Here is a 27,795-nt window from a genome sequence, read left to right as displayed (position 1 = left end):
GATGAGAAGTGCCTCAAGGAATTAATCCCTTGAGGCTAAAGACATACAAAAATAAACAAGCAAATAAAATAGTTGCCTCCCCGGCAACGGCGCCAAAATTTGATACGGTCGTTTCAGTACCAAAAATAAATACTTAGCTACTACTAACGGAAGTCAGCGGTAAGTAGGGTCGATCTCCACAGGGAGGCGGTCACTATCTACTTGTCTATTCGGTCATCTCAATCCACAAGATGGGGGGTTTAATTGATTTCTAAACTACTGAAGATTAAGGGAAAGAGAAATAAAGGCAGAAAATGTGATAAAGATAACAGATAAGAGAAAATATGTCAGGATTTCGGTTCACCATGTTAGTCAATCGATTCAGTTGCAAATAGCCTAGACAATCTACTGTGAGAAGGATAATGGAAAGGTCCTTCCGGTCCATTTTCTATCCTAGAATTCCACTAACTTAACTTCCGTCCTCATTAGGGTAGTCTACTGTTCATAGCAGGTTTGTTCATTCCAATCTTCCGATCCAGGAACGAAATTAACCAAATTAAAGGGTAACTTAGAAGCGTGCACTCAACTAAGTCGAAATTATAATTAAATTGCCATGGGTACAGTTTCTCACAACTAAGCCGTCTAGTCTATTCACTACATCGTCTTTATTCTACCATAGATCCCCTAATCCCAACATGAATGAATTTAGCTACTCATATTGCTAATGTTGTCAATAATAACAATAATGAAATAACTAATAAATGACATAATGAAATTGTAATAAAAATGCATAAACTAATTAAGGTAGAAATTAATTAAGGAAGAACAAAGGAATTAAAGCAAACAAAGTATGAGATTAAGATTAAAAGAGAGAAAGATTACAATCACGAGAATTCCGGCGTAAAGAGCGACAAGATCCAAGCGATAAAACCCGAAAAGCAAAAGTTACAGTGGAAAAGTTTAGGGAAAAGAGAAGAGTAAAGAGTGGCGTCAGTAAAAAAGGTGTTTATGACCTAATCCCGACTTCCTTTATATAGGGAAGTCATTATTAACATAAAATAAACCTAACACGGGATAATAATCCCGAGTATATAAGCTAATCACTCGATCGAGTAACTTTATATCACTCGATCGAACAAAACCAAGCTAAAACCTCTCGATCGAGTACTTTTGGTACTCGATCGAGTACTTTTGGTACTCGATCGAGCACTTATTAAATAGGCACTACTCGATCGAGTAGAAAAAGGAGTCGATCGAACACAATTGTACTTGATCGAGTACTTTCCAAATAAGACAATTCCTGCTTCAGACCTTTGAACTTCAAACGGCTGCCATTTGTTCGTTACTTGGGCAAACAGAGTGATTCCGGTGGCGTTGGAAAGCTAAGAGGACAACTTTCATCTCCAATTGGAATAACCTGAAAATACATTGTAGAACTCGAGATATGACTCTTCAAAGTAGGCACTAGCAATTTGAAGTTCCTCCTTTGCTCGCCTAGCTATCTTACTTCTTTACGCATCTCAAAATAGCTACATTCCCGCTCCAAATTCACTCTTCCTCCAAATGCATGCTAAACGGACGGTAAAAGGCTCTATTTCACTATTTTCTGGTCCATTCATGCAAATAGAATAAAACAAACCAAAGTAGCATATTCGGGGCATTTCGTAGCATAAAACTACGATAATAGCATAGAAATACTTGCATAAAAAGGCCAAAAAGACTATATAAAATGCACGTATCAGAGGGCATTGTCCGTTTTGGTTTGAGGAGGGTATTGCATCCTTTTGAGTCTGCATTTGCTTTTGTTTTGCATTCACGTTTATTTATTTCAGCTTGCATTGTTTATTTGTTTCATTAAAAATCAAAAAACTAAAAAAAAAAAAATTAGAAAAACTTCAAAAATTCAAAAAAATATTCATGTTTATTTTTGCATATAGGTTGAGTCGGAATAGTTGATTTCCGTGATGAAACTGCACTATAACTTGTCATTTTACTTGAGCCTTGCAGTTTCGTTGATGGTTATTAGCTTTGTCATACGCATAATCTACGAGTTTTTATTCAAATATAGCTGACTGTTTAGACTTGACCTGATAAATCGGGAAGCTACTTATAATTTCTGAGTTTTAGAGCCCATAACTGGTGAAATTCATGACCAGTTCATTAGGAATTGAGAGTAGTACTCCTTGCATAGCATGTTCATCATTTTTGCACTTTTATGACATTTGGTTTCTCGTCAAATGCACACATTCGGGTTTGTGGTCGGTGTCACATGCTGGGAGGTGCTTGCAAATTTTCCCCTTTTCTTATATTCTTCACCCATTTAGCTCCACTTAAGCCAAAACTTGCCTTTTTGGCCCATTAGCTACATCCCAAACTGAGCCTGCCTAGTCAAGCTAGTTTAGCATGTCTTTTGTGGTATGATTTTCCGTCTGTAGTTCGGCCCGTATCATTTTGATTGGAGTTGGTGTAAATAAAGGAAGGGAGAATGAGAATGAAAAAAAAAATTGAAATTGAAAAGTAAAAAAAGAAAAATGTGAAAAGAAAGAAAAAAAAAAATTAAAAAAAAGAAGAAATCACGTTGTTTAGTGAAAACCAAGAAGTATGAAAGTTGGAAATTTTGAGCTGGTTTGATTTTGAGTCCGTCTGTGTTCACTTTTATTCCATATTTTTGAGGAGATAGTGTATATGATTAGTGAGCTGTGTGCCAAATGAAGGGCACTTGTACTTTATTTTTCAGTCAGTTGAGATTCGGACGGTCTTATATGGTCCTGTTTAGGAGCTAGCTTGGCGCTTTTACCTCCACATTACCATAACTTGTTTTGCCTTTTCTCACCTGAACCTCACTATTCCCATATCATTTGTAAGCCCTCGGCTGTGACGGACATTATTGGTTGGAGTGTGTGCATTAGTACTTGAATTGTCTTTCATTTTTGTTGCATGCATGCTATGTAGGTCGCAGTTAGGTGAGTGACTGTTTCTCTTTCTCTCTTTCACATATATTATTCACCCTTTGCTTCATGAGAGAAGAGTGACCACGAGAGAGTCCGATTTTGTTGGTCTTGCAAGGTCGATAGGTCGGCTATATTTCTAAACAACTTATAACTCATTTGCGTATTGACTGCATAGCTATAACTGTTAATTTTTGTTGCATTAAATTGGTTCAAGTAGACAAGTTAAGTTAGCTCTGAGTTTTAATTTCCGTTCCATCAGTTTCATTTTTGTTTACTCGAGGAAGAGTAAAGGTTCGGTTTGGGGAGATTTGATACGTGCATTTTGTATAGTCTTTTTAGCCTATTTCAGCACGTATTTCCATGTACTTTTCTACTGTTTATATAGTATTATGCCCCGAATTGGCTACTTTGGTTCGTTTTGTCTGTTTTGTAGAAATGAACGTGGAAGTAGTAGAATCGCACCATTTTCGTCCTTTTTGCATGCATTTTGAGGAGACGGGATTTTTCAGAATGAGATCCTGCATTGGGATGCGTGAAGGAACGGTTTACGGAGTAGTCGGTCACGAGTTTGAGCTGTTTTGGAAGAAATACTCGATCCAGCTGTTTTATCACTCGATCGAGTGGTTTCTATGGCCGAGGTTGGTCGATCGAGTAGCATTGTACTCGATCAAGAGGTGCTAGAATTAGGAGTTACTCGATCGAGTAACAATTTTGGTCGATCGAGTAGATTACTTGGAGAGTTGCTCGATCGAGTTGTTTCAGACTACTCGATCGAGTGGTTTTGGCTTTCATGGGCTTTAATTAGTCCGTGAACGTGTTTTAGCTTATGGACTTAGTAGTTTTTCTATATAAACGCATAATAACTAGGTCATTAGCATCGATTCTATCAAGTGTTTATCTTATCTTTTTAATCTTTCACAGTAAAGACTGGGCTTCTCTTTTCCATTCACTGTAACTTTGTTTTCGGGGTTATTTAGCTCAGATTTGTTCGTTCTTTACGTCGGATTCTTGCGATTGTAATCTCTTTCTCCCTTTTAATATTAATCTTTCATTTATTTATCTTAATTACTTGTTTTCCTCTTCCTTAATTTCTGCCCTAATATTTGTTTATGCATTTTAATTACTATTTCATCATGCTTATTATTAGTTGTTTTAATATTGTTATTATTGACAACATTAGCGATATGAGTAGCTAAATCATTTCATGTTGGGATTAGGGGATCTGCAGTAGAAATGTAACGATGTAGTAAATAGGTTAGATGAATTAATTGTGAGATTCTGTCCCCATAGCAATATAACTGTATTTACCGACTTAGTTGAGTGCACGCTTCTGAGTCACCTTTTTAATCTGGTTAAATTTAATCCTGGATCGGAAGATTGGACTAAATAGACCTGCTATGAACAGTAGACTACCCTGACGAGGACAGAAGTTAAGTTAGTGGGAATCTAGGGTAGAAAGTGGACCGGAAGGACCTTTCCATATCCGTCTCGCAGTAATTTATCTAAGTTGTTTACTGATTCGATCAACGGACTACCGTAGTGAACCGAAATCCTGACATGTCCCCTCTCTATTGATAGTTTAATCTCATTTTCCGCCTTTATTGCTCTTTCCTTGCTTCTCTTCCTTTTACACCTTTAGTTTAGGAAACCAATTACAAACTCCCCCCCATTTGTGACCAAATAGACGGACCTTTACAGATATCTTGCCTCCCTGAGGAGATCGACCTGACTTCCCTAGCTATACAGTTAGTTTAGTTAGTTATTTTTGATAGGTATACGACAACCTTATCAACAACAAAACAAGGAAACCACTAAAAAGGGAAAGCTCTAGCTATTAAGATGTAGGAGGATATGGCCTTTGATCAATCTTATAAGGCTTCATAAGGAGCCTAACAGCAACAAGGTACTTAATTCGTTTCACTAATGCTACCACATCATTGCATTTTTGGGCAAAAATGCGAGTATTGCGTTCCTGCCAAAGCTGATAAACCACTGCAGCTAAGGAGATTCAGAACCAATCCCTTCTCCACCCTGCATTCTTAAGTAACCCAGGAGGATTAGACCATTCCTATACTAGGGTCCTGCCATATCTCACCAAACCCATCCAAGACAAGATAGCAGACCAAACAGCATCAGAAAAACAACAGTAAAAGAACAAATGCCCATGAGACTCCTCCTGCTGTTCACAGAGGACACACATATTAACCAAATAAAACCCCCATGCGTTTGATGTTATCCACAGTGGCCAATTGGAATTCCAAAGCCATAGAGGTAATGAATCTGTGAGTTGGAATAATCCGAGAGCATTGCAGGTTAGAAGTCCAAGTACCAGCAACAATGTATGCTCTCAGAACCATGTAAGCAGCACCTGGCCTCAAAACTTCTCCCTTTGCCCAACTGTTAATCAGATCCTGAGCTTGCTGAATACTACCATACCTCAGAATTAAATTGTCTCTAGCTTTGATGATACTCTTAAGACTAGAGGAAAAATGATCTTTGATTGTAATAGACCAAATGTCCTGATGCTTGAAAGTGTAGGTAGTAAGTAGACCTGTCAAACGGGTCGGGCGGGTCAGGTCTCGGGTCGGGTCATACGGGTCGGGTCAGAATACGGGCCGGGTCAAATACGGGTCGGGTTATACGGGTCACGGATCGGGTTAGGGTCAGAATACGGGTCATGAAATAATTTCTAACGTTTTTTTTAAACGATTTTTTTAATTAAAAAATATTTTTTTAAAAATGTAAATCATATTTAAAATTAATATTTTAATCATATTCAACGTTTACATTAATTATATTGACATAATTATTAAAATAAAGTTTTTTTTAATAATTATTTTATTATTAAATATTATAAAAGTTATATAAAATTAACTTTTTAGTTGTTTTTGTAATTTTAAGTGATAAAAAATATATTTTTTTAACTATTTTTTCAAATATAATATATAAATATTAATATTTTAATAAAATTCTTGATTTATCTTTGATCCAACGGGTCGACCCGTTCGGGTCGGGTCTCGACCCTAAAATAACGGGTCATTTCGGGTTCGGGTCAAACGGGCCGCGAGTCGAAAAAACCGGGTCTGTAACCCTAAAAAAACGGGTCGGTCGGGTCGGGTTTTTGGGTCGGGTCGAGTTTTGACAGGTCTAGTAGTAAGCCATCTAGCCCAAAGGCCTCTAGGAGCTTGAGTTAGAATCCGAATCCACTTAAGGAGGGAAATGTTCCAGGTTTCTATGTCCTTAATATTAAAACCACCACCATCCCAGGGAGAACAAATATGCTTCCAACTCTTAAAAACCATTTCGTTTCTCCATTAACACCACCCCAAAAGAAGTCCTTGCAAAGCTTATTGATAGTTTTAGTCACTTCAAGAGGCATCAAAATACTAGAACACCAAAAATTTTCAAGAGCAAAAATGACAGAGTTTATAAGCTGAGATCTACCGGCATAGGATAGTAACCTTGAAGACCAATGCTGACAGACATACTGAACTTTAGTGATTAGAGGATCATATAATGCAATAGAGAGCCTAGAGTCAGTGGAGTGAAACTTCTAACTCGATAATTTAAGTAGAAAACTAAGGAAAGGAGCCTAAGTTTGCATGAAACAAACTTCAGTTTAGGCGTGTCCCTAAGGACGGTTTTTGGTGATATGTCTAACCCCGAACACAAAGCAATAGGATTAGACTCGATAGTTTAAAGCACACAAGCAAGTAAACTATCAAACTCCAAGCACAAAGCAAAGGAGCTCTTCAAGCACAAAGCAAAGAAGAGATTTTAATGAAGAAAACTCATGTTTCTTACTTGGTTTTTATCTTAAGCAAATTTGAATATTACACTTGGAAACTTGGCTTATTTATAGCCCAAGTCCTTCTAATCTTAACCATCCAAATTACATCCAATGGCTATCATTAAACTACTAAGAAAACAAGAAAAAGTTGCTGAAAATCTATCCTAGGCGGTATTGAGCATCAACCAAGCAAGAACAATCCAAATGGTCTTCTCAAGGTCTTACAATGAAAGGGACATAAGAGCTATCCTAGGAACACACAATTGGAGGCTTCCTTAGTCAATTTTAGGCTGGTATAAGTCCTAGAGAGTAGTCCCCAAAGCTCTTACACAATTGTAAGAATGATAGTGACACTTTGGATCTTCCTTGAAAGCGACATTTGAGCTAATTCTTCAAAATAAAGAAAACAGCCTCCTAGGACTGATTTGGATGGTTTGAGCATCTGAAAAATGTCCTAGGATGGTCTTCATGTGATTACTAAAAAGATGGGACCGATTGGAAGCAAACTAAGCTCGTTTGTTGAAAACCGATAAACCCGTTACTCGGTTTTGTCTTGTGATTTCATCTTAGCTCGGATCCTTATTTAAATAAAAGTCCCTAGGCAAAAAGTCTCAAAATTCATTATATAATGGAGACGTGACAAAGATTACCATGTCTTCTTAGACGGAATTTGAGTTAGACCTCAAATTGGACGAAGGTCCCAATCCGCGGTCTAGCTCGGCCTCCTCTCCCGTTTCAACCTCCCCTTCTTGAAAAGGATTTGCCCTCAAATCCTCGACATCTTCATCCTCGAGGTCTTCATAAAACGGACTCAAGTCACCAATGTTGAAGGTTCCATGGACACCATACTCACCCGGAAGATTGATTTTGTAAGCACTCGGGCCAATTCTTTCCATAACTTCGAAAGGACCATCGGCTCTAGGCATGAGTTTGTTTTTTCTCTTTTGTGGGAACCTCTCCTTTCTTAAATGAACCCAAACAAGATCTCCGGGTTCAAAGTTCCTTGGATGACTCGGTTTCTTGACACGGTTCACATACCCCTCATTTGTTTTCTCAATTTGCTTCTTCACTTGGGCATGGATTTGGAGCATTTGTTCGACCCTTTTCTTGGCATCATAGTCGATGGAATTCCTCTTAATAGGTGCTAAATCAGTAGGCATAAGTGGATTAATGCCATAAACCACCTCGAATGGATATTTCCCGGTGCTTGAAGAAGGAGCTCGATTAAATGCAAATTCGGCTTGTGATAATTTGAGATCCCAATCTTTCAAAGACTTGCACACCGTGGCCCTTAAGATTCTGCCCAAGGTCTTGTTAGTAACCTCGGTTTGACCATCGGTTTGAGGATGATGGGAGGTGCTAAAAAGAAGCCTTGTTTTGAGCAATTTCCATAAGGACCTCCAAAAGTGACTCATAAACTTAGTATCCCGATCAGAAACTATTGACTTGGGTACACCATGGAGCTTGACCACTTCCTTTAGATATAAATTAGCAACACTTGAAGCATCCTCGGTCTTTTTGCAAGCAATGAAATGAGCCATTTTGCTAAATCGATCAACCACGACCATGATGGAATCCTTGCCTCGTTGTGTCCTTGGCAAGGCCACAATAAAATCCATGCTAACATCCCCCCATGGCTGGTTTGGGACGGGTAGGGGTGTATAGGACCCTTTTGGAAGGAAGACTTGGCTTGATGACAAGGAGCACACCTCTTGATCACAATTTGGACATCCCCAAGCATCTTTGGCCAAAAGAATTGCTCTTGGAGAATATCATATGTCTTTTGGATGCCAAAATGACCGGCAAGGCCATTTGAGTGAACTTCTTTAACCAACAAGTTTCTATAAGGTCCCTTGGGTATGCATAATCGATTCCCAAAGAACAAGAACCCTCCTTGACTCGAATACTTACTCCTTTTGCCCTCCTCACATTCTCGGCCCTCTTGGAGTGTTTGCCACTCATCTTTGAAATCCGGATCTTCAATGTACAAATCCTTCATGTGTTCGAACCCTAATACCCTTTGTTCCATAAAACTCAACATGGTGAACCTCCTTGAAAGAGCATCGGCCACCACATTGTTTTTGCCCTCAATATACTTGCTTGAAAAATTGAATGATTGTAAGAACTCCACCCATTTAGCATGCCTATGATTGAGCTTGTGTTGGCCATTGATATACTTGAGAGCTTCATATCGGAATGCAAAACAAACGGCTTTGGCTTCAAGTAGTGACTCCAATGGTTCAAAGCTCGAATAATGGCATAGAATTCTTTATCATAAGTTGAGTAATTGAGCTTGGCACCATTGAGCTTCTCACTAAAGTATGCTACTGGTTTGTGGTCTTGAAGTAGCACGGCCCCAACTCCAACTCCGCTAGCATCACACTCGACTTCAAATAACTTGTGGAAATTGGGTAATGCAAGAATAGGAGACTCACACATTAAGGCCTTGACTTTGTTGAAGGCTGATTCGGCCCTATCATTCCAACAGAACTCCCCTTTCTTCATACACTTGGTAATAGGAGCCATAATGGTGCTAAAATCTTTGATAAACCTCCTATAAAAGGAAGCTAAGCCATGAAAACTCCTTACTTCGGTGATGGTGCTCGGTCTTGGCCAAGATTGAATAGCCTTGACCTTCTCTGGATCCACTAGAATCCCTTGATCACTAATGATGAAACCCAAGAATTGGACTTCCTTTTGCATGAATGAACATTTCTCCAATTTTCCATAAAGCTTGTGCTCCCGAAGTGTTTCAAACAATACTTGTAGATGCTTGAGATGCTCTTCTTTGGATGGACTAAAAATCAGAATATCATCAAAGTATACCACCACAAATCGGCCCAAATAAGGTCTAAGGACCTCGGTCATCAACCTCATGAAAGTACTCGGAGCATTTGAGAGACCGAATGGCATGACAAGCCACTCATATAAGCCTTGTTTGGTTTTGAAGGCTGTTTTCCACTCATCCCCTTCTTTGATTCTAACTTGATGGTAACCTTGCCTTAAATCGATCTTTGAGAACACTTGAGCTCCACTAAGCTCATCCAAGATACCGTCAAGTCTAGGTATGGGGAACCTATACTTAACGGTGATGTTGTTGATGGCTCGGCTATCGGTGCACATATTCCATGACCCATCCTTTTTTGGAACAAGTAGTGCCGGAACCGCACAAGGACTAAGTGACTCCCTCACAAATCCTTTACTCACTAACTCCTCAATCTGTTTTTGCAACTCTTTGGTGGCTATTGGATCACTTCTATAGGCTGCTTTGTTTGGTAAAGAGGCTCCCGGAATGAGATCAATTTGGTGCTCAATGCCCCTAAGAGGTGGTAACCCACTCGGAAGTTCATTAAGAAATACATCCCCATAAGAATCAAGTAACTCTTGAACCTCCCTCGACACTCCCTCCTTGGCCGTGGCCTGCTGGCCGTGACCCTCTCTGCCACCTCCTACTCCCTTAGCCAACCCCGTAACCACTAAAGCATAGACGTCCCCCTCCCCTTCTAACTCTTGCAACATTTCAGCCCCATTGATTAATAGGATTTCCTTAGAAGGTTCAACCATTGAAGGTGGTGTTGTAGGTTTGATGGTGGGTGGTAATGGTGACAATATGACTCTTTTTGAAGCGAATTTGAAGGAATAGGTGTTCTCTTTCCCATGGTGAATCGAATCCCTATCAAATTCCCAAGGTCTCCCAAGTAACAAATGACAAGCATCCATGGGTAAGACATCACAAAGGACCTCATCAACATAATTCTTTCCAATAGAAAAAGAGACCAAACATTGTTTATCAACTCTAACATCGTCTCCTTTGTTGAGCCACCTTAGTTTGTATGGACAAGGATGATTTATTGTGGGTAATGAGAGTTTTTCAATCAAAGTACTCGATGCTACATTAGTACAACTCCCCCCATCAATTATCAAATTACACACTCTTCCCTTGATGGTACACCTAGTCCTAAAGATTTGTTGTCTTTGGTCTAGTTCTAATGGTTGTGGTTGTGTGTGCATCACCCTCCAAGTAACCAAACTAAGTCCCGAATCCGGCAAGACTACCTCGGTTGCCTCCTTTTGTTCCTCATCATTCTCATCATTTTCACAAACAAGAATCTCATCCTCTCCCAAATGGACTACTTCTAGGGTGCTAAGAGCCCTCTTGGTTGGACAATCTTTCATGAAATGACCATACCCTTGACATTGGAAGCATTTCTTGAGGCCTACGGTTTTTCTTTGAGAATTTTCGGGTGCTTTTCCTTTGTCAAAATAGGCTGTTTTTGGTTGTGAATTTGAGAGGTCTTTGGGTTTTGACTCGGTTGGTGTGTGGGGTTTCGAGTAATGGCCTGTTTTGGTCGGGTATTTTTGTGGGTTAGCCCTTCCCTTTCCCGCTTTCTCAACTCTCAAAGCCAAGTTAACGGCCTCATCAAAGGACCACACATGTTGTAATCGGACTCTTTGAGCAACTTTGTCATCTAGACCCTCAACAAATCTAGCAATTTTTTGTTCCGGTTTCTCATTCATTTCACATTGCAAAGTGAGTTGCTCAAAATCTCTAATGTAAGACTCAAGTGGTTGTTGATCTTGTTTAAGTTGAGTGAGTTTAATGAACAAGTCTTGAGTGTATTCTTTAGGTACAAATTTCTCATTAAGCTTCTTCTTCAACTTTAACCAAGACTTAATGGGTTCCTTACCATCTCTCTTTCTCTGATTTTTTAAGTTCTCATACCAAAGTGAAGCATATCCTTTAAGTTTTAAGATGGCAACTTTAAAACACTTAGCATCCGAATATGACTTAAACTCAAAGACTCTTTCGATAGTTCTAAGCCAATCTATTAAATCTTCGGGATTTAAACTACCATTAAAGTCTGGAATTTCTACCTTTAAGTCTTTAGGATGCTCCTCATGATAAGCATCAACCCAAGAATCCCCCGAATCCGAGTGCAAGTCATCCTCCATGTCCTCATGCTCTCGGCCCCTTGCTCCAAACCCACGGCCACGCCCTCTTCCATGGTGTGGTGGTGGTCGTCCTCCATGCCTTGGTGGTGTTGGAACATTGGTCATCAAGGTTGTTATGGATTCTAAGATCAAATTCACATTTGTTGTTAATCGGTCTACTTTGTTTTCAAGACCGAGTATTCTCTCTTCACTCATTGGGCTGTTTTTGTGTTTTTGAATGTAGTTAGGAAAATGAACTCACAAGACTAACCAAAGCTCTGATAACCAAGTTGGAGTGAAACTTATAACTCGATAATTTAAGTAGAAAACTAAGGAAAGGAGCCTAAGTTTGCATGAAACAAACTTCAGTTTAGGCGTGTCCCTAAGGACGGTTTTTGGTGATATGTCTAACCCCGAACACAAAGCAATAGGAGTAGACTCGATAGTTTAAAGCACACAAGCAAGTAAACTATCAAACTCCAAGCACAAAGCAAAGGAGCTCTTCAAGCACAAAGCAAAGAAGAGATTTTAATGAAGAAAACTCATGTTTCTTACTTGGTTTTTATCTTAAGCAAATCTGAATATTACACTTGGGAACTTGGCTTATTTATAGCCCAAGTCCTTCTAATCTTAACCATCCAAATTACATCCAATGGCTATCATTAAACTACTAAGAAAACAAGAAAAAGTTGCTTGAAAATCTATCCTAGGCAAATGTGAGCATCAACCAAGCAAGAACAATCCAAATGGTCTTCTCAAGGTCTTACAATGAAAGGGACATAAGAGCTATTCTAGGAACACACAATTGGAGGCTTCCTTAGTCAATTTTTGGCTGGTATAAGTCCTAGAGAGCAGCCCCCAAAGCTCTTACACAATTGTAAGAATGATAGTGACACTTTGGATCTTCCTTGAAAGCGACATTTGAGCTAATTCTTCAAAATAAAGAAAACAGCCTCCTAGGACTGATTTGGACGGTTTGAGCAGCTGAAAAATGTCCTAGGATGGTCTTCATGTGATTACTAAAAAGATGGGACCGATTGGAAGCAAACTAAGCTCGTTTGTTGAAAACCGATAAACCCGTTACTCGGTTTTGTCTTGTGATTTCATCTTAGCTCGGATCCTTATTTAAATAAAAGTCCCTAGGCAAAAAGTCTCAAAATTCATTATAGAATTGAGACGTGACAAAGATTACCATGTCTTCTTAGACGGAATTTGAGTTAGACCTCAAATTGGACGAAGGTCCCAATCCGCGGTCTAGCTCGGCCTCCTCTCCCGTTTCAGCCAGTCAAGAGAATACCCAAGTACTTGAAGGGAAATGATCCAACTGAAAAGCCAGTATCCTGAAGTATAGCTTGCGGAACAGTAGGAGAGATTCCACCAAAGTAGATATTAGTTTTATCTGCATTAGCATACAGCCCAAAGACAGTAGCAAACTTAGAAAGCACATTCTCGACTGCTTTAGCAGAGGGCACATCCCCTCTAACAAAAATCATCAGGTCATCTGCAAAAAGTAAATGAGTAAGATTAAGTTGTCTGCATTTAGGATGATGTGAAACATTAAGGTCCTGGTAGAGAACTCTCATGTGCCTGGACAACACTTCCATACTGAGCACAAAGAGATAAGGAGACAAGGGATATCCTTGTCTAATGCCACTCTTCCCTTGAAAAAACCCAACACCACCACCGGTAATCTTGAAAGAGTACCAAGTATTGGTAATTGATGTGTCCATTTTATATAGGATTTTACCCCTTATTTTAGCTCGGTTTTGATTGAATATCACACTTTTATTAGTGTATTTGTGAGCTAATTCCGTGTTCTAGTGTCTTTGCTTGTTTTTATTATATTTTGTCGGAAATATAGCTTCTATAGCTTTTTCCCGTCAAATGTGCAAACACTAAAGAAGTCACGAGGCTAAACCAAACAAGACATGCACAAGGAAGGGCATTTTGGAGAAAACCAAGTAAAAGAATCTCGAGCATGAAGAAATGGAGCTGGGGTTGATGAACAAAGTGAAGAAATGATTTTGGTCCAAGCAAATGTCCAAGTCAAGCAAGAGGAAAAGTCAAGCTTGGAGATGCTCTTAGGATCCCCAAATATGCATTTAACCGGGTGTATTAAGGAGCATTAATCGTAAACTTTGGATCCCTTTGAGCAATTAATCAAGAATTACGAAAATGTGGCTGGATTCACACGATCCCGATCGGGGTGGCCTATCCCCGATCGGGGCACCCTTGTCCTGTGAGTTTTACGTTATGCCCCTATTTTACTATAAATAGGGGCCTTAATCCGTCATTAGGGGATATCTTTTTACACTCTCTTACACCTTTCGTATAACCTTAAGCAAAAATTCTCTCTAATTTTCATTAGTTTACATTTGGTTAAGCATTTCTTTTGTTAAACAATTTACATTTTGTTAAGCATTTGGTTCTTTATAATACAATCTTTCCATTCAAAGTCATTTGGGTTTGTTATTCAAGTTCCAAGTTCTTTGTTTCGGTAATTTCAATTCTAGTTTATTTCGTTATTACATTTTCCATTATCGTTGTTTAATAGTTTACATTTTAGTTATTAGCATTTCATTTTAGTTTGTTATTTTATATTATTTTCAAGTTATTATCATCACTAGTTTATCATTAGCATTTCATATTACATTTCTCATCTTTAGCATTTTACTAATTTATATGTTATTTCTATTTAGTCTATTTTTAATTCTTATAATTTCATTTAGTTATATTTCCATTATAATCATGTTTATTAATTTATACAACATTAGTTTTATTTCCATTACGAGTGAGTAGTTTCATATGTTTAGGGAATAGGGAAGCCATGCATAATTAGTATTTGTAAATGTTAAATTAGGATGATGTAATATTGTTTAATAGTTTCTATCTCATGCTTGTTATATTTGCTTATCTTTGGTAATTGATCACTATCTTAGATTAGTTTGTTAATTCACTTTTATAAGTCGAGAGGCACGAAAATGAATTAGGCAAAGAATGTTTTAGTAGACCGACCTAGCCATAACGAGAGCTCGTTAGGACCCGTTCTATGGTTGACAATAAGGCGAGAGCTGGTTGTCATAAGACCTAAACAATTAACAACGTTATCTATTCCGAGTTTAACATTAACATTTATATACATTTGCATGTGTGGCCCGATTCCCCTAGACTCTTTTATCATATATTATTTACAACATTTTAATTTCAAGTTATCAAACCAAACCAAACAACCAATTGAATCGACCTAGATAGATTTCTATTCATAGCATTTCAATAAGCAATTCCCGTCTCCTTGTATTCAACCCCTTTGTACTACATTCATTTGTGTCCAGGACTCTAGGGTATTTATTTTGATTAGGTGTGTGACAAAGCCTATCAAATTTTGGCGCCGTTGCCGGAGACACGGTTATTGCTAATTGAATTGTTGATTTCTATCTTGTTTTCTTTTGTCTTAAGGAGCACTTGTTCCTTGAGACTGTTACTTACAAATTTCTTGAAATTGTTGTCTTATGCTCAGGTCTTCTCGCATTGGAGAATTGTTTCCACCTGATTCTAAGCCCGAGAAAACCTTGAGTAGAAGACGGCGTTTTTTGAAAGAAATTAAAGAGGCCGCTTATCCCGTGCAAATTGAAAGTGCAAGAAAGTCTTACTTAGACGATCTTCAAGCTTTTAAAGAGGAGGAAGTTTCTAGTTCATCATCTCCACCACTACCACCTTCACCAATTCAAAAGATGGTGAAGCTTTTCGATCATTCCAAGCCCACCGCAGCTACGCTCCCAAGGGGTATCATTACTACCCAAATTGGAGCCACCGAGTTCGAGATCAAACCAGCTTTCATCAACCTTGTGGAGAGGAAGGAATTTTGGGGAAGTCCTTTACAGGATCCAAATTTGCATGTGCAAATTTTTTGAGACTATTGCTCCATGATAAGGCAAACGGGAGTCACACAAGATCAAATAAGGGAGATACTTTTCCCTTTTTCTTTGAAGGACAAGGAAAAACTATGGATCAATAGCCTTGATAGAACCGCCATGGGGATCACCATTTGGTAGACTTTGGCTCTTGCTTTCTACCAAAAGTATTTTCCACCGGAGAAAACTCAAACCTTGAGGAGTTAAATCACAGGGTTCCGTCAACAAGGTCTAGAGAGCCTCTATGAAGCTTGGGAGAGATACAAGGATTTGCAAAGACAATGCCCACATCATGGGTTGGATCCTTGGTTCCTAGCTATAACATTCTACAATAGATGTTGTGCCGAGTCCCGAAGAATACTTGATTCCGCCAACAATGGGCGGTTTGATCAAATTGTCACCGATATTGCTCATGCCACAATTGAATCCATGGCAATCCATGACGCGCAAGGAATCTACCGATACTTCCATTTTGAAGGCTCAAATTTGTTAGTATTTTAGACCATATAAGACTATCTTAGTGATAATAAAATTACTAGTTAATTTTATTAAGTGGTCTAAATACATGCATGCAAAGAATAAGAATGGAAAATTCCTTACAATGGTAAGTATGGCAATAAGGGCACCACAAAGATCACCTATCTTTGTAGTTCTTAAGCTAAATTCGTATGGATGATCCTCCTTGAACCTTAGCCCTCAAAGTAAAAGGCAACCTAAGGTTGCACCCAAGAATCAACCCAAAACACTACTAGAATTACTAACTAGGTAATTATAGTAATTAACCTTGTATTTATGTTACTACTAATATTATTACTACTAATAATATTTGATGTATATTATTATGTGTGAATTTATTTGATTATATGATCAACTATTTGATCAATTGTTGATAAATAGATGAAGAAAATAGGTGTTCTTCTTCCTTCTAAAAACCGGCCAACCTTAGCACAATGGGTGAAAATTTTTGACTTCAAAATTAACCCATGCAAAGTGTGTATAAGAGAGTATATATAATGAATTAAATGTAAAGAATTGATGGGAACATCCCATGTGAACTTTACAAATAAACACTAACAAGTGGAGGTCAATATTTGACCTATAAAACCGGTTCACCTGGGCCTCATATGGTCCATTTTGATTTCCGACATTTGTCCCACAAATGCTTATAAGTCTTATATTTAATTATCTTATATAATTAAATATTAATTTGACTATTTAACATTTAAATAATAAAAATTAATAACTAATGACCACTTAACTATTAAGTAAGCATTAGATCATTTTATCAATATAAAATGTGTCTTATGAACCCTTATTAGCTAATTTTACAACCTCTTGTAAATTTAAATAGCTAATTACCTCCGCCTCACAACATACACACATACCGTATAAAATTAATTAATTAACTATTAACTAACAAATTTTAACTTATATTTATTAATTAATTATTATATAATTAAATAATAAATCCTCTTGGCCCAAGTTCGTAACCCGTCATCAAATAACACATTCACACGACTTATTAAAAGTCAAACAATACAAGGAATTAATTATATCGTATCTCATACAAATAATTAATTTATCCAATTTGGGCGTCATCCTATAGGTGTGACCTAAAGGGATCAGTTGATCACCACCGTCATACGACAGTAACATTAAACTGTAGCCAGTCGAGCGTTACCGATAAACGTTAATCAACTGACAAATATATAAAATAAAATAAATCCCTGATATTCCTTATATGAGATTTATTATGTAGACGCACTATTGTGGAGGATACTCACTCCAACAAAATTGCTTTACTTCAACAACAATTGGCGGACCGAGATGCAAGTGCTTCTCTTCAATAAGTCAATGCCATGTCTACTACAAGCCAAATTGTTGTTTGTGACGGTTGCGGAGGAGCGGGTCATGTTGCCGCTTTATGTCAAGCCAATCTTGAGGAGGTAAATGCTTATCAAAGTTTTAAGCAAAGTGCATATCCTACGGGTACCTTCTCCAATACTTACAATCCCAACACAAAGTTCCACCCGAATTTGTTATATAAAAGCAACAATGTGCTAAATCCTCCACCACAAAATACCTTTGTGCCCCAACCACAAAATAACTTCATCCCTCAACAACAAAGGTTCGTCAATCTACCGGGTTTTCAAAGTCAAAATCAAAGGCCACCTCAGCAAAACTTCCAACAACCATAAGGTCAACCTTCAAATGCCCAACAAAGTGACCAAGGGGGCAAACTTGAAGCTTTGGTGATGCAATTGGCTAAGGGTCAATCCAATTTGATGGCTTACATACAAAAAAGTGATCAAGCCCACACTACCGCTATCAAGATGCTCGAAAATCAAATGGCTCAATTAGCCACATCTAACTCTCAAAGAAGATCGGGCCAACTACCGCCCCAAGGTGCGCAACCACATGAGACCGTTAATGCTATTGTTATGAGAAGAGGTAAGAGCTATGATGAGCCATCCATGACTTTGGATGATGAAGTGGTTAGTAAAGGTTCAAGCTTGGGGGAGATGCTCAAACGAAGGCTAGTGAAGAGCCTCCCATTAAGATTCAAGTACCATTTCCTCAGCGCTTAGCAATGCATAAGAGAAAGAGTAAGCTTGATACCAAGAATGATGAGCCCCTTATGCCCAAAGAAAGTGAAGAGGTGTTTGTTGAGAGGGAGGTCTCGCCTAATGCTAAGGAGGGTGATGCCATTTCAAAGAAGGTGGATGATCCTATCATGGTTGAGAAATAGAAAGATGTGGAGGATGCTCCTCCAAAGGAAGTTGTTGAGATTCAAGTGCCATTTCCACATCGCCTAGCTATGCATAAGAAGGAGAGTAAGCTTGGTAAGTTCTTAGATGTGGTTAAGAATTTACAAGTTACCGTGCCATTCATTGAATTACTTTCTCAAGTCCCTTCTTATTCAAAGTTTATGAAAGAAATCCTTGGTAAGAAAAGAACCTTCAATGAAGTTGAGACTGTAGCTTTCACCGAAGAGTGTAATGCACTCTTAAAAAATAAGTCTCCGCCGAAACTTAAGGATCCCGGTAGCTATTCTATCCCTTGCACTATAGGCATATATACCATTGATAAAGCCCTTTGCGACCTAGGTGCTAATGTAAGTGTCATGCCCTATTCTATTTGTGAAAAACTTAACATGGGTGCCTTAAAATGCACGGGTATCACTTTACAAATGGCAGACCGTTCATTAAAGCAACCTTTAGGTGCCTTAGAAGATGTGCCCGTCAAAGTTGGTAAGTTTTTCATACCCGTTGACTTCGTTGTTCTTGATATGGCCGAGGATTCACAAATCCCAATTATATTGGGTAGGCCATTTTTGCACACACTGTGGGCACGTTAATTGATGTGAAAAATGGGAAGTTGACCTTAGAGGTGGGCAATGACCGGGTTACCTTTAGCAAAAATAATACCATTAAGACCCCAATGTTACAAGAGTCTTGTTATTTATTTAGCATTGTGGACTCTTCTAATGCTTCTTCTATACCTCGATCCTTACTGATGAATCCGTTGAAGGTCGAGATTGGTGTTGACTACTTTGCAGGTGATGATTTTAAGAGCACTAATGCTAAGGGTGCTAAAAGGAAGGGGCGATATTCATGGAAGAGCTTGAATTGGATGTAAAATGTGAAAAATGCTATGCAAGATAGTTTGGAAGGTGGTGAGCTCAAGGACAAAGATTGATTCATGAAGAAATTTGCGTCGTGCGGGACGTTAAACCAACGCTTCTTGGGAGGAAACCCGAGTTTTTATTTGTTATTGTTTTTAATTTCCGAACAATTTAATGTTTTCATAGATTTAGGAATAATTTCTAGACTAGACGGTGTTTTATTTTTGTGATTTGTAGGTGAAAATGGAAGAAAAGAAGGCTCTAAGAGGAAGTGCACACTTCTCCATGCAATAAACCCCGTTTGGGGACGTAACTTTCAAAAACAGAGGAGCTAAAAGAAATACGGAGAAGAAAGTCAAAGACGGGCTAGACTTGGTCAACCCTGATCAGGGTGGCCTGTCCCCAATCGGGGTCGTAGGTTTTTATTTTTTTGGCCTTATTTCGTTTACACGGGTAAAGCAAAAATCATTCATATGCTCAAGAACACTCCCGACGGTATTCTTACTCCTTTTCTCTCATATTTCTTCACTAAAATCACATCAAAACACACTTCTTTCATCAAGATTTCAAGGTTTGTTCACCATTCATCAACACCAAGTAAGTTTCTACCCCATTTCTCTTTGATTTAATCCATTTTAATCAATTTAATCAACTTTCTCAAATTCTAACTCAAATTGGGGGAAATCGATTTTGTGCTTATTTATGCTAGAAATTGAGTAAATTGTGTTTTATTAATGTTTATAGGATGAATTAGTTCACTAATTTGTTCTATTATGCTTGTTTGGATGAATTTTTGTTTACCTTAAGATGATTTTTTTGTCTTAAAATTTCAAAAATGGCTCCTAAGAAAGCTACTACTCAAGGTGCTACAAAGAGAAGGAGAGGTGACACGGAGTCATCCCGTGCTGCGCAAGATGTCGAGATGCAAGAAACACCGGAATTGCATGATCCAACTTTTCCCCAAGTCATCTTCACTAGTAACAAACAATGGGATAATTGGGTTATCTTGAGAGCAAAAGGTATGAAGGCTACAAAATTTATCAATCATGCTTCTTTAAAAAATATTGGAATTGATGAAAATGTTAAAGCCTTGTTTAAGAATCTTGATATGAAGTTTTGTTACACGATGAATTATAAGACCTTCCCCGAACTCACCCTTGAGTTCTTGAGTTCCTTTGAATTTCATAAATCTAAAAAGAAGGATTTTATATATGGTATAAGTTTCCGATTGTTCAATAATGACTATAGGATGACCCTTGGTGAATTTGCTGATATTTTCCAATTGAAACATGAGAACTTGCATATTGATTAACCCGAGTCTTACAGTCCAAAAATTACATGGCAATCCATTTCTCACTACCCCTTTGTTGATTGGGATAATGTCCCTCATCAATATATTTACTACCCCGATATTTGTATTTGACAAAGGTTTATGGGGTGGGCTTTCTTTGGTAGAAATGAGCCTCACTTGGTGAGGAGAACAAAGGTTGAAATTCTCGGTGCTTTTCTCAATGTTAATGGTGATGAAAAATGGGAGATTAATATCCCTGACCACTTTGCGGTCCACTTGACCAAACAATGTCACAAAGGCACTAGTTCCATTGTCTTGGGTAGGTTAGTTACGAGAATTGCTCATCACTTATGCCGATTTAACCAAGAGACCACCGACTTGCGACATTTACCTTCCACAAGGGAAAAAGGGAGATGGACTTGATTATGAATATTTTTTATCCTTGAATTGGTTTAGAAGTTCTCATCATCACACGATTTGGAAAATTGGTATAAATGATTCAATTAGTCTACCGGATGAGAAATCTCAACTAAAAGCATTAGTCCATACCAAGCCCCGTCGTGGAAATGCCCCATTTGAACCCCCTACCTATCTCTTGCCCTTAAGAGAAGAGACACCCTCCACCATTGAGTGACGTGCGAGAGGTCAACTGTAATACCCGCCCTGTTAGGGACCCGTTGACCGCCGTTGACTGACCTTAGACACATGTCTAGACCTCTGGAAGCCTTAGTAGTTCGATCTTACGTCATAGTAACCTTTGGGATTAGGAGGCTCGATCTAGCGGAGGCTACTCGATCAAGTAGCTCTGTGACTCGATCGAGTAGAGGCCACTCGATCGAGTAAGTCCCATACTCGATCGAGTAAGTGGAGTTCAGCAGTAAAATATATATCGTGAAGTCGGGAACCCAAAATCAGTTTCATTTCATTTCTCTTAAACCTAATTGTCGATACATCTCTCTCCTTCACCAACCTTCATCCTTTGGAGCCCTTCATGAGTTAAGACACTATGGGGATGGGAAGCATGAGTCGGGTAGCGATCTTGTCACCGGAACGCTGATTATAAGTAAGTCATCATCATCATCATCATCATCATCATCATCATCATCATCATCATCATCATCATCATCATCATCATCATCATCATCATCATCATCTACCTTAGTTTTGGTTATGGTTTTGTTGGTAGTAATAGGTTTTGTCATACTGCTTGTAATAGGTGGTACTGGTGGTTGTTTATCATCCTATGGTCGTACGCGATGTTGCTGCTGATTGCGAAAGGTAGATTTTCCTACTCAATACTGTTGATTGTTAGTATGTCGGTGGTGTTGTCTAGTTGGAATTGATATCGTTGTTGGTATTGTTTTTTTTTTTTTTTGGTAAATGTAAAAATATATTAAGAAAACAAGAACCAAATACATCAACATTTCAAGCTGACATGAAAATCAGCTAGCCATGAAACTAATTACATATTACATAAGCTTCTCAAGCCAACTACGATCTCTCCTTGACATTGTGCCCTTGCATTGCTGTTGAATTTTAGCTCGAACTTCAAACCAATCGCTTTCGGACAACTGCAGAGCTTGGATTTGCAATTCATGTCTCACGCCATTTCGTTGCCTCCAAATATGGTAAATAACAAAGATTCGAATGCTATTAATGATTCCAACTTTTAGTCTGGACAATCTAGCATTCCCCCTTCAATCCTGGTCTCTAGTTTCAGGCAATGAGTAACCAGTCCATTCACGAATCAAAGCCAACACTGCCTTACTGTACTGACATTTAAAAAACAGATGCTGCGTGGTTTCTTCCTCACTTCCACTGATGCAACAGAGATTATCACTAGCAATGTTGAGTCTAAAGAGCTTGTCCTTAGTGTTAAGACCCCGATGATGATACATCCAGGCTATAATTGAGTGTTTAGGGACAGTCCACTTATTCTAAACCCGATGATGCCACTCTATATCTGGAATAGAGTGATGTAGCCAAGCATACCCTTTAGCAATGGAATACTCTTTACCGGGCAGGAGCTCCATTTATTCTCGACTCGTAGCGCGCATCTCGATTTTCGATCTACAAACCTTCTTCCAAGTCCAACTTGCTGCATTAGGACACCGATAATTATCCTGTAGTCCCTCTCATGTATATGCTATGGACCCATTGAACCCAAAGTTTGTTAGGGTGAGCATGGATCCACCAAAGAAGCTTACCAATTGCAGCTTTATTCCACATGACTTCATTCTTAAGTCCCAGACCTCCCTGCCTTTTTCCATTACAAATTTTATCCCATGCCACTGTAGGGGTCTTAAAGTATTCAGAACTTCCACACCACAGGAAGTTCCTACATATGGCTTCAATCTTAGCAATGACACCTTTTGGCAAAATGAAAATAGAAGCCCAATAAGTGTGTAAGGACTTAAACACAGCTTTGACTAGGACTAACCTCCCTGCATATGATAGTTTTTTGGTCCCCAACATTCTGATTCTCTCTAACACCTTGTCTATTAGAGGCTGACAGTCTTTGATAGTTAACTTAGATGGTTTGATTGGAACCCCTAAATATTTGAAAGGGAGGGTCCCTTCAATGCGACTGAGACCTGGACAATATCTCGCTCTAACTTCACTGGCACCCCATTGAAATACACATTTGATTTGCCTTTGCTCATCCGCAAGCCTGAAGCCTTGGAAAAAGTGGCAAAAGTTCGAGTAGCACCATAATAGAAGCTATATCCCCTTTGCGAAGAGAAGGTCATCAAGAAACATTAAACTACTCAGGTTCATTCTTTTACAAAGAGGGTGAAATTTAAAGTTCATAGTAGTAGTAGTGTAAGCAAGGAGCCTGGTAAGATATTCCATACAGATGGTAAACAATAAAGGAGAGAGGGGATCTCCTTGTCTCAAACCTCGTTGCCCTTTGAACCACCCAAAAGAATCACCATTCAGAGACAAAGTGTAGGTGGCAGTAGTCACACACTCCTTGATAAGATTGATAAATGGCATTGGCATATTAAGCTCAATCATCATTTGAAACAAAAACTCCCATTCTACGAATCATAGGCCTTCTCGCAAATCAATCTTAAACAAACATCTAGAGATACGACTTCCTCCCATAAAGTCTCACCAAATCCTGACAAATGAGAATGTTTTCCATGATGCTTCTGCCTTGAATGAACCCTCCCTGAGTGAGTGAGATAATATGAGGAAGCACTTTAGCCAGCCTGGAGCAAAGAATTTTGGATATGCATTTGTATACCACATTCAAAAGCAGGCAATTGGTCGAAATTGCATTACGATGTGGGTTAGCCACTTTAGGAATGAGTGTAATGCTAGTAGCATTCAACTGTTTCAATAATCGCCCATTTCTAAAAATTCCTGAATTGCCTCACAAAAGTCCACTCCAATCGATCCCAACTAGCTTTGAAGAACTCGGCTGAGTAGCCATCCGGGCCAGGAGCCTTCTCATTAGGTATGCTAAAAAGCACATCTTTAATCTCATCATTAGTCACAGGACACATCACCGCTGAATATGAGTTGCTTCACATTTGTTCCCATAACTCATAACCCTCTTGCTAATCGCCACGTAGGGATTGCTCCTCCCAAGAAGCTCATTGTAGAATTGAATGAAACTATTCTGGATCCCACTAGGAGTTACATGAATGTCTCCATTTTGATCAGCAATTTGAAGCACCCGATTCTCGTCTTCTTCTAGTTCTTAAGACCCCATGAAAGTAAGCGGTGTTGGAGCCCCCTTCACTCGCTCCATTTAATTTTAGTCTTCTCGAAGCGGAAGTCTGCGAGCCTCTCGCTAGATTCCTATACTCCTCCCTTAACTGGCACTCCTGGCTAATAAGATCAGGATCATGAGGTCTCACTCCCAATTCCTGTTGCACCTGAGATAGCTTGGTAAGAGCTATATCTGCATTCTTCTCAATATCAGAGAACTGGGATTTGTTTAGTCCTCTCAAGAGAGGTTTCAGATTTTTTAACTTTTTCACTAACTCAAACATTTTGGTGCCTTTATTATGACATTGCCATCCTTCCTGCACCACCTCATGAAAATTAGGAGCCCTACTCCACATATTGAAATACTTAAAAGGCCTAACCTTAACATTCTGCTGACTACCATTGCTCACCAAGCAAGGAGTGTGATCAAAGAGACCCTCAGGGAGAAATTGAGCAATCAAATCAGGAAAAGAATTTTGCCACTCCTGGTTTATAAGCCATCTATCCAATTTACTGTACACTCTGTCTGCAGGGCATTGTTTATTATTCCAGGTGTACGTTGCTCCCATGGCAGGACTATCTATCAATTCACACTGGTGGATACAATTCAGAAAAGGCTCAGCATCAGTCCTGGAAAAAGCTCCTCCAATCCTCTCATCAGCATTAAGAACACAATTAAAGTCTCCTGCTACTGCCCAAGGCCCTTGAGTTGAACCAGCAATACGTATCAGATTATTCCACAGAGACTCCCTATCCTTACCATCATTAAAACCGTAAACTACAGTCCAGTTAAAACTCACATTCTCAGGCTTTTGAGTAATCTTCATATGTATATATTGGGGATCATATTCTATGAACTGAACATCATAATTATTGATTTGCCACAGAATCCAAATTCGCCCACCAGGATGATAGGCAGTGTTAGTAGAGATGCTCCAATTATTAAACACATTCACAGCTTTATTCACATTCTGTGGCTTGATCTTAGTCTCAATTAATCCAAAAATACCAACATTATTATCAAATAGGAATTTATTTATAACCAGCTGTTTATTCCTCCTATTCATACCTCGTACATTCCAAAAACCAAGATTTAACATTAATTAGGTTTTGGAATTACGTGGCCCTCTAAATTTGGTTCTAATTCTTTTGATGCTCCAGTCTGAGTGCCAACCTGATCAGAGATAGGTTTATCAAGCTTTGGAAACTCAGCAATCTGTACTAATACAGGCTCTTCTGATGCTCTCATTGGTTGCACTCTAGGAGTTACCAGTGGGTTGTCTTTTACAGTAGTGCTTTTGGGTAAGGCAACCACTGGTCTCCAGACTTGCTTAGCTTTCTTCACAGGGGGAGGAGGTCTAGCATCTTTCTTGCTAAGCATTCTACATTGAGCCACCTCATGTCCCAACCTCTTACACCCCTTGCATGAAACTGGTTTCCATTCATATTCAATATCAATGTCAGTCACTTGCTGTTTTTCATCCATCACCTTAATAGACTTAGGGAATTTTTGGTCCACTTGTACTTCTACCATAACCCTAGCATATCCCAAACGAGTCTTAAGGTCAGTAGCAGTATCATTTTGAATATAGGATCCTATGGCCCCTGCTAGCTTAGGGAGACTACCCCCCATTTCAATGGTAGCTTATGCAAACGAACCCATGTAGGCACGCTCTTGATCTCTTCTTTCTCAAGGGGAATATCTTCCTTCCATGGTTTAATAATGACTGGCTTACTGTCAAACAGGTAATGCCCAGCCTTTAATACCTGTTCCTGCATCTCTTTAATTTGGAAACGAACCAAAAATACTCCATTCGGCATAAAAGAGATTTTGTCTATCTTATGTTTGTACCATATTCTACGTAAATATCCTTCCAATATGGCCATGGGAGGGTTTGTTCCTACGACAAATCCATAGATAGCCTGTTTCCAATATTCCACTTCCTCATGAACATCATCACTAGTAATTTGAATAACAGGGATGTCATCAGTCTCCATATTATGGGACTGTGTCTTACCATGCACGTGAGTCCATTCACCCTGTTCATCAACTTGTGGTGGCTGGTATTGCTCTTCCTGAGTGGGTTGCTCATCAGTAATAGTTTCAACAATAATCTCCTCATCATCCAAACTGAACGGTGTTACACCAACCAGATCTTGCATACAAGCATGTTTTGTGGCCTCCTCATCATTAGGTTTTTGAGTCCTTTTCTTCGAACTAGAAGAAAGTTGTTGCTTTCCTCTAGTAGTCCCCCCCTTCCTCTTAGTAATATTGCGAAGCTTTGCAGATTTCGAGGCCGAATTCCTTGCCATTGTTGCAAGAGAATCTTCCTCAAAATCGCCAAGGGAGTCGCCTTCTTAGAGAGGATTAGGGTTTCAATTCTTTACATAACCCAAAAGATTACCGATTAATGTTGATCAGTTGGTATTGTTGATGTTGTAGTTCGTTGTTGTTGTTTATCTGTGGTTCGCGAGGTGTGCCCTCGGCTGAGTGGAGTCACTTGCGGGAGTGGCTTCACGCCCTTGATTTGCCCCTTGTGGAACCCTCCATAAGAGGAGATGTGCACATTAAGGAATATGGGTTTTCGCTCGGTAAAGATGAGCGGGGCTTAGGTGGGAACGGCTGCGGTCCCCCACTGACGGTGTGGAATATCTGTTGCGACGGATATTCTGGCAGGACTTGACTTTCGGGTAGTGAGAGGAGTGATGGGTGATTGGAAGTGGTGTTGGGTTTGTGTAAGCTGTATCTAGTGTTTTGTGTTGTTCTTCAGTTACTGACCTTGTGTGGTGTTGTGTGTGTTTCTTCTGGTGTTGTGTCTGCCGTGATCCATTATGGTGAGTAGTCAGTCTTAGCAGGTGTTGAATCTGGCGCTTAGCTGGGTGATTTGGAGGGACGAGTCTACCACCGAGTCATGGTATGGATAGTACCACCGTAGGTGATAGTTTGTTATTAGTTGTACCTTTTCTTTTATTGAGATAACTCGTAATAACGAAATTGTTCCTTTATTGACGTTTGATATTTACTATACCTCAGGCAACCGAGATGGTAACTAAATCATTTTACAACTATCCCCCGGGTGGATTCCCTTCTTCTTTTACTTATAATGCAGGTACTTATGCACCCGGTCCGGATTATTGTGGTTCGGATTATGGAGTGGAGGCATTTAATGGAGGCTATGGCAGATATGGTGGGTATGGAGGTTATAGTAGCTATGGAGGAGGGCTTGGAAGTGGAAGCAATATTGGTGAGTATGTCATTCCTTTCCAAAGTGATGCACCAAGTGGTAGTGGTCACCAAGATGATGAGCTAAGTGGTAGTGGAGTCGAACCAAAGGTAGAAAGCGCTTTAATTTTTGGCTCTTTTCTTGAATTAATGATGATTGGAAGAGTCCCCCGTATACATACTAGCTCGGGGGAGGCTATCTAGCCTAGTAAGTTTGCTTTCCTTTTGCATTTTAGTTCATTTCCCGCAATCCATTAGATATAACCTCTTGTCTTGCTTTTTATGTGCTTTGAGCTGTTTTTACGGTTATTTTGGTTGGTCTACATGTTGGCACATTGAGGACAGTGTTCTATTTAACTTGGGGGGGGGGGGG

At 39.1% G+C, this 27,795-nt stretch overlaps 2 protein-coding genes and 1 non-coding gene across 3 annotated transcripts; all 3 read right to left on the bottom strand.

The window, feature by feature from the left end:
* Positions 1-12,929: 12,929 nt before the first annotated feature.
* LOC141629963 (putative mitochondrial protein AtMg01250) lies at positions 12,930-13,382 on the bottom strand. The gene has a single exon (XM_074442870.1). The coding sequence runs from the start codon at positions 13,380-13,382 to the stop codon at positions 12,930-12,932; it is 453 nt and encodes a 150-aa protein (XP_074298971.1).
* A 2,372-nt stretch (positions 13,383-15,754) lies between these two features.
* Positions 15,755-15,862, bottom strand: LOC141636425 (small nucleolar RNA R71). The gene has a single exon (XR_012541037.1). It is a non-coding gene; the product is annotated as a small nucleolar RNA R71 (small nucleolar RNA).
* Positions 15,863-24,147: 8,285 nt separating this feature from the next.
* On the bottom strand, positions 24,148-25,299 carry LOC141629962 (uncharacterized). Its single transcript, XM_074442869.1, has one exon. The coding sequence runs from the start codon at positions 25,297-25,299 to the stop codon at positions 24,148-24,150; it is 1,152 nt and encodes a 383-aa protein (XP_074298970.1).
* Positions 25,300-27,795: the final 2,496 nt, after the last annotated feature.

The sequence above is a fragment of the Silene latifolia genome, chromosome Y (genome assembly GCF_048544455.1).
Source record: "Silene latifolia isolate original U9 population chromosome Y, ASM4854445v1, whole genome shotgun sequence".
Lineage (NCBI taxonomy): Eukaryota > Viridiplantae > Streptophyta > Magnoliopsida > Caryophyllales > Caryophyllaceae > Silene > Silene latifolia.
Note: the sequence above shows the minus strand (reverse complement) of the source record. Positions and strands in the feature narration are given on the sequence as shown.

What these genes read in the sequence shown, in the direction of transcription:
- LOC141629963 (XM_074442870.1), bottom strand. Translation starts at nt 13,382, where the DNA reads ATGGACACATCAATTACCAATACTTGGTACTCTTTCAAGATTACCGGT.
- LOC141629962 (XM_074442869.1), bottom strand. Translation starts at nt 25,299, where the DNA reads ATGTTAAATCTTGGTTTTTGGAATGTACGAGGTATGAATAGGAGGAAT.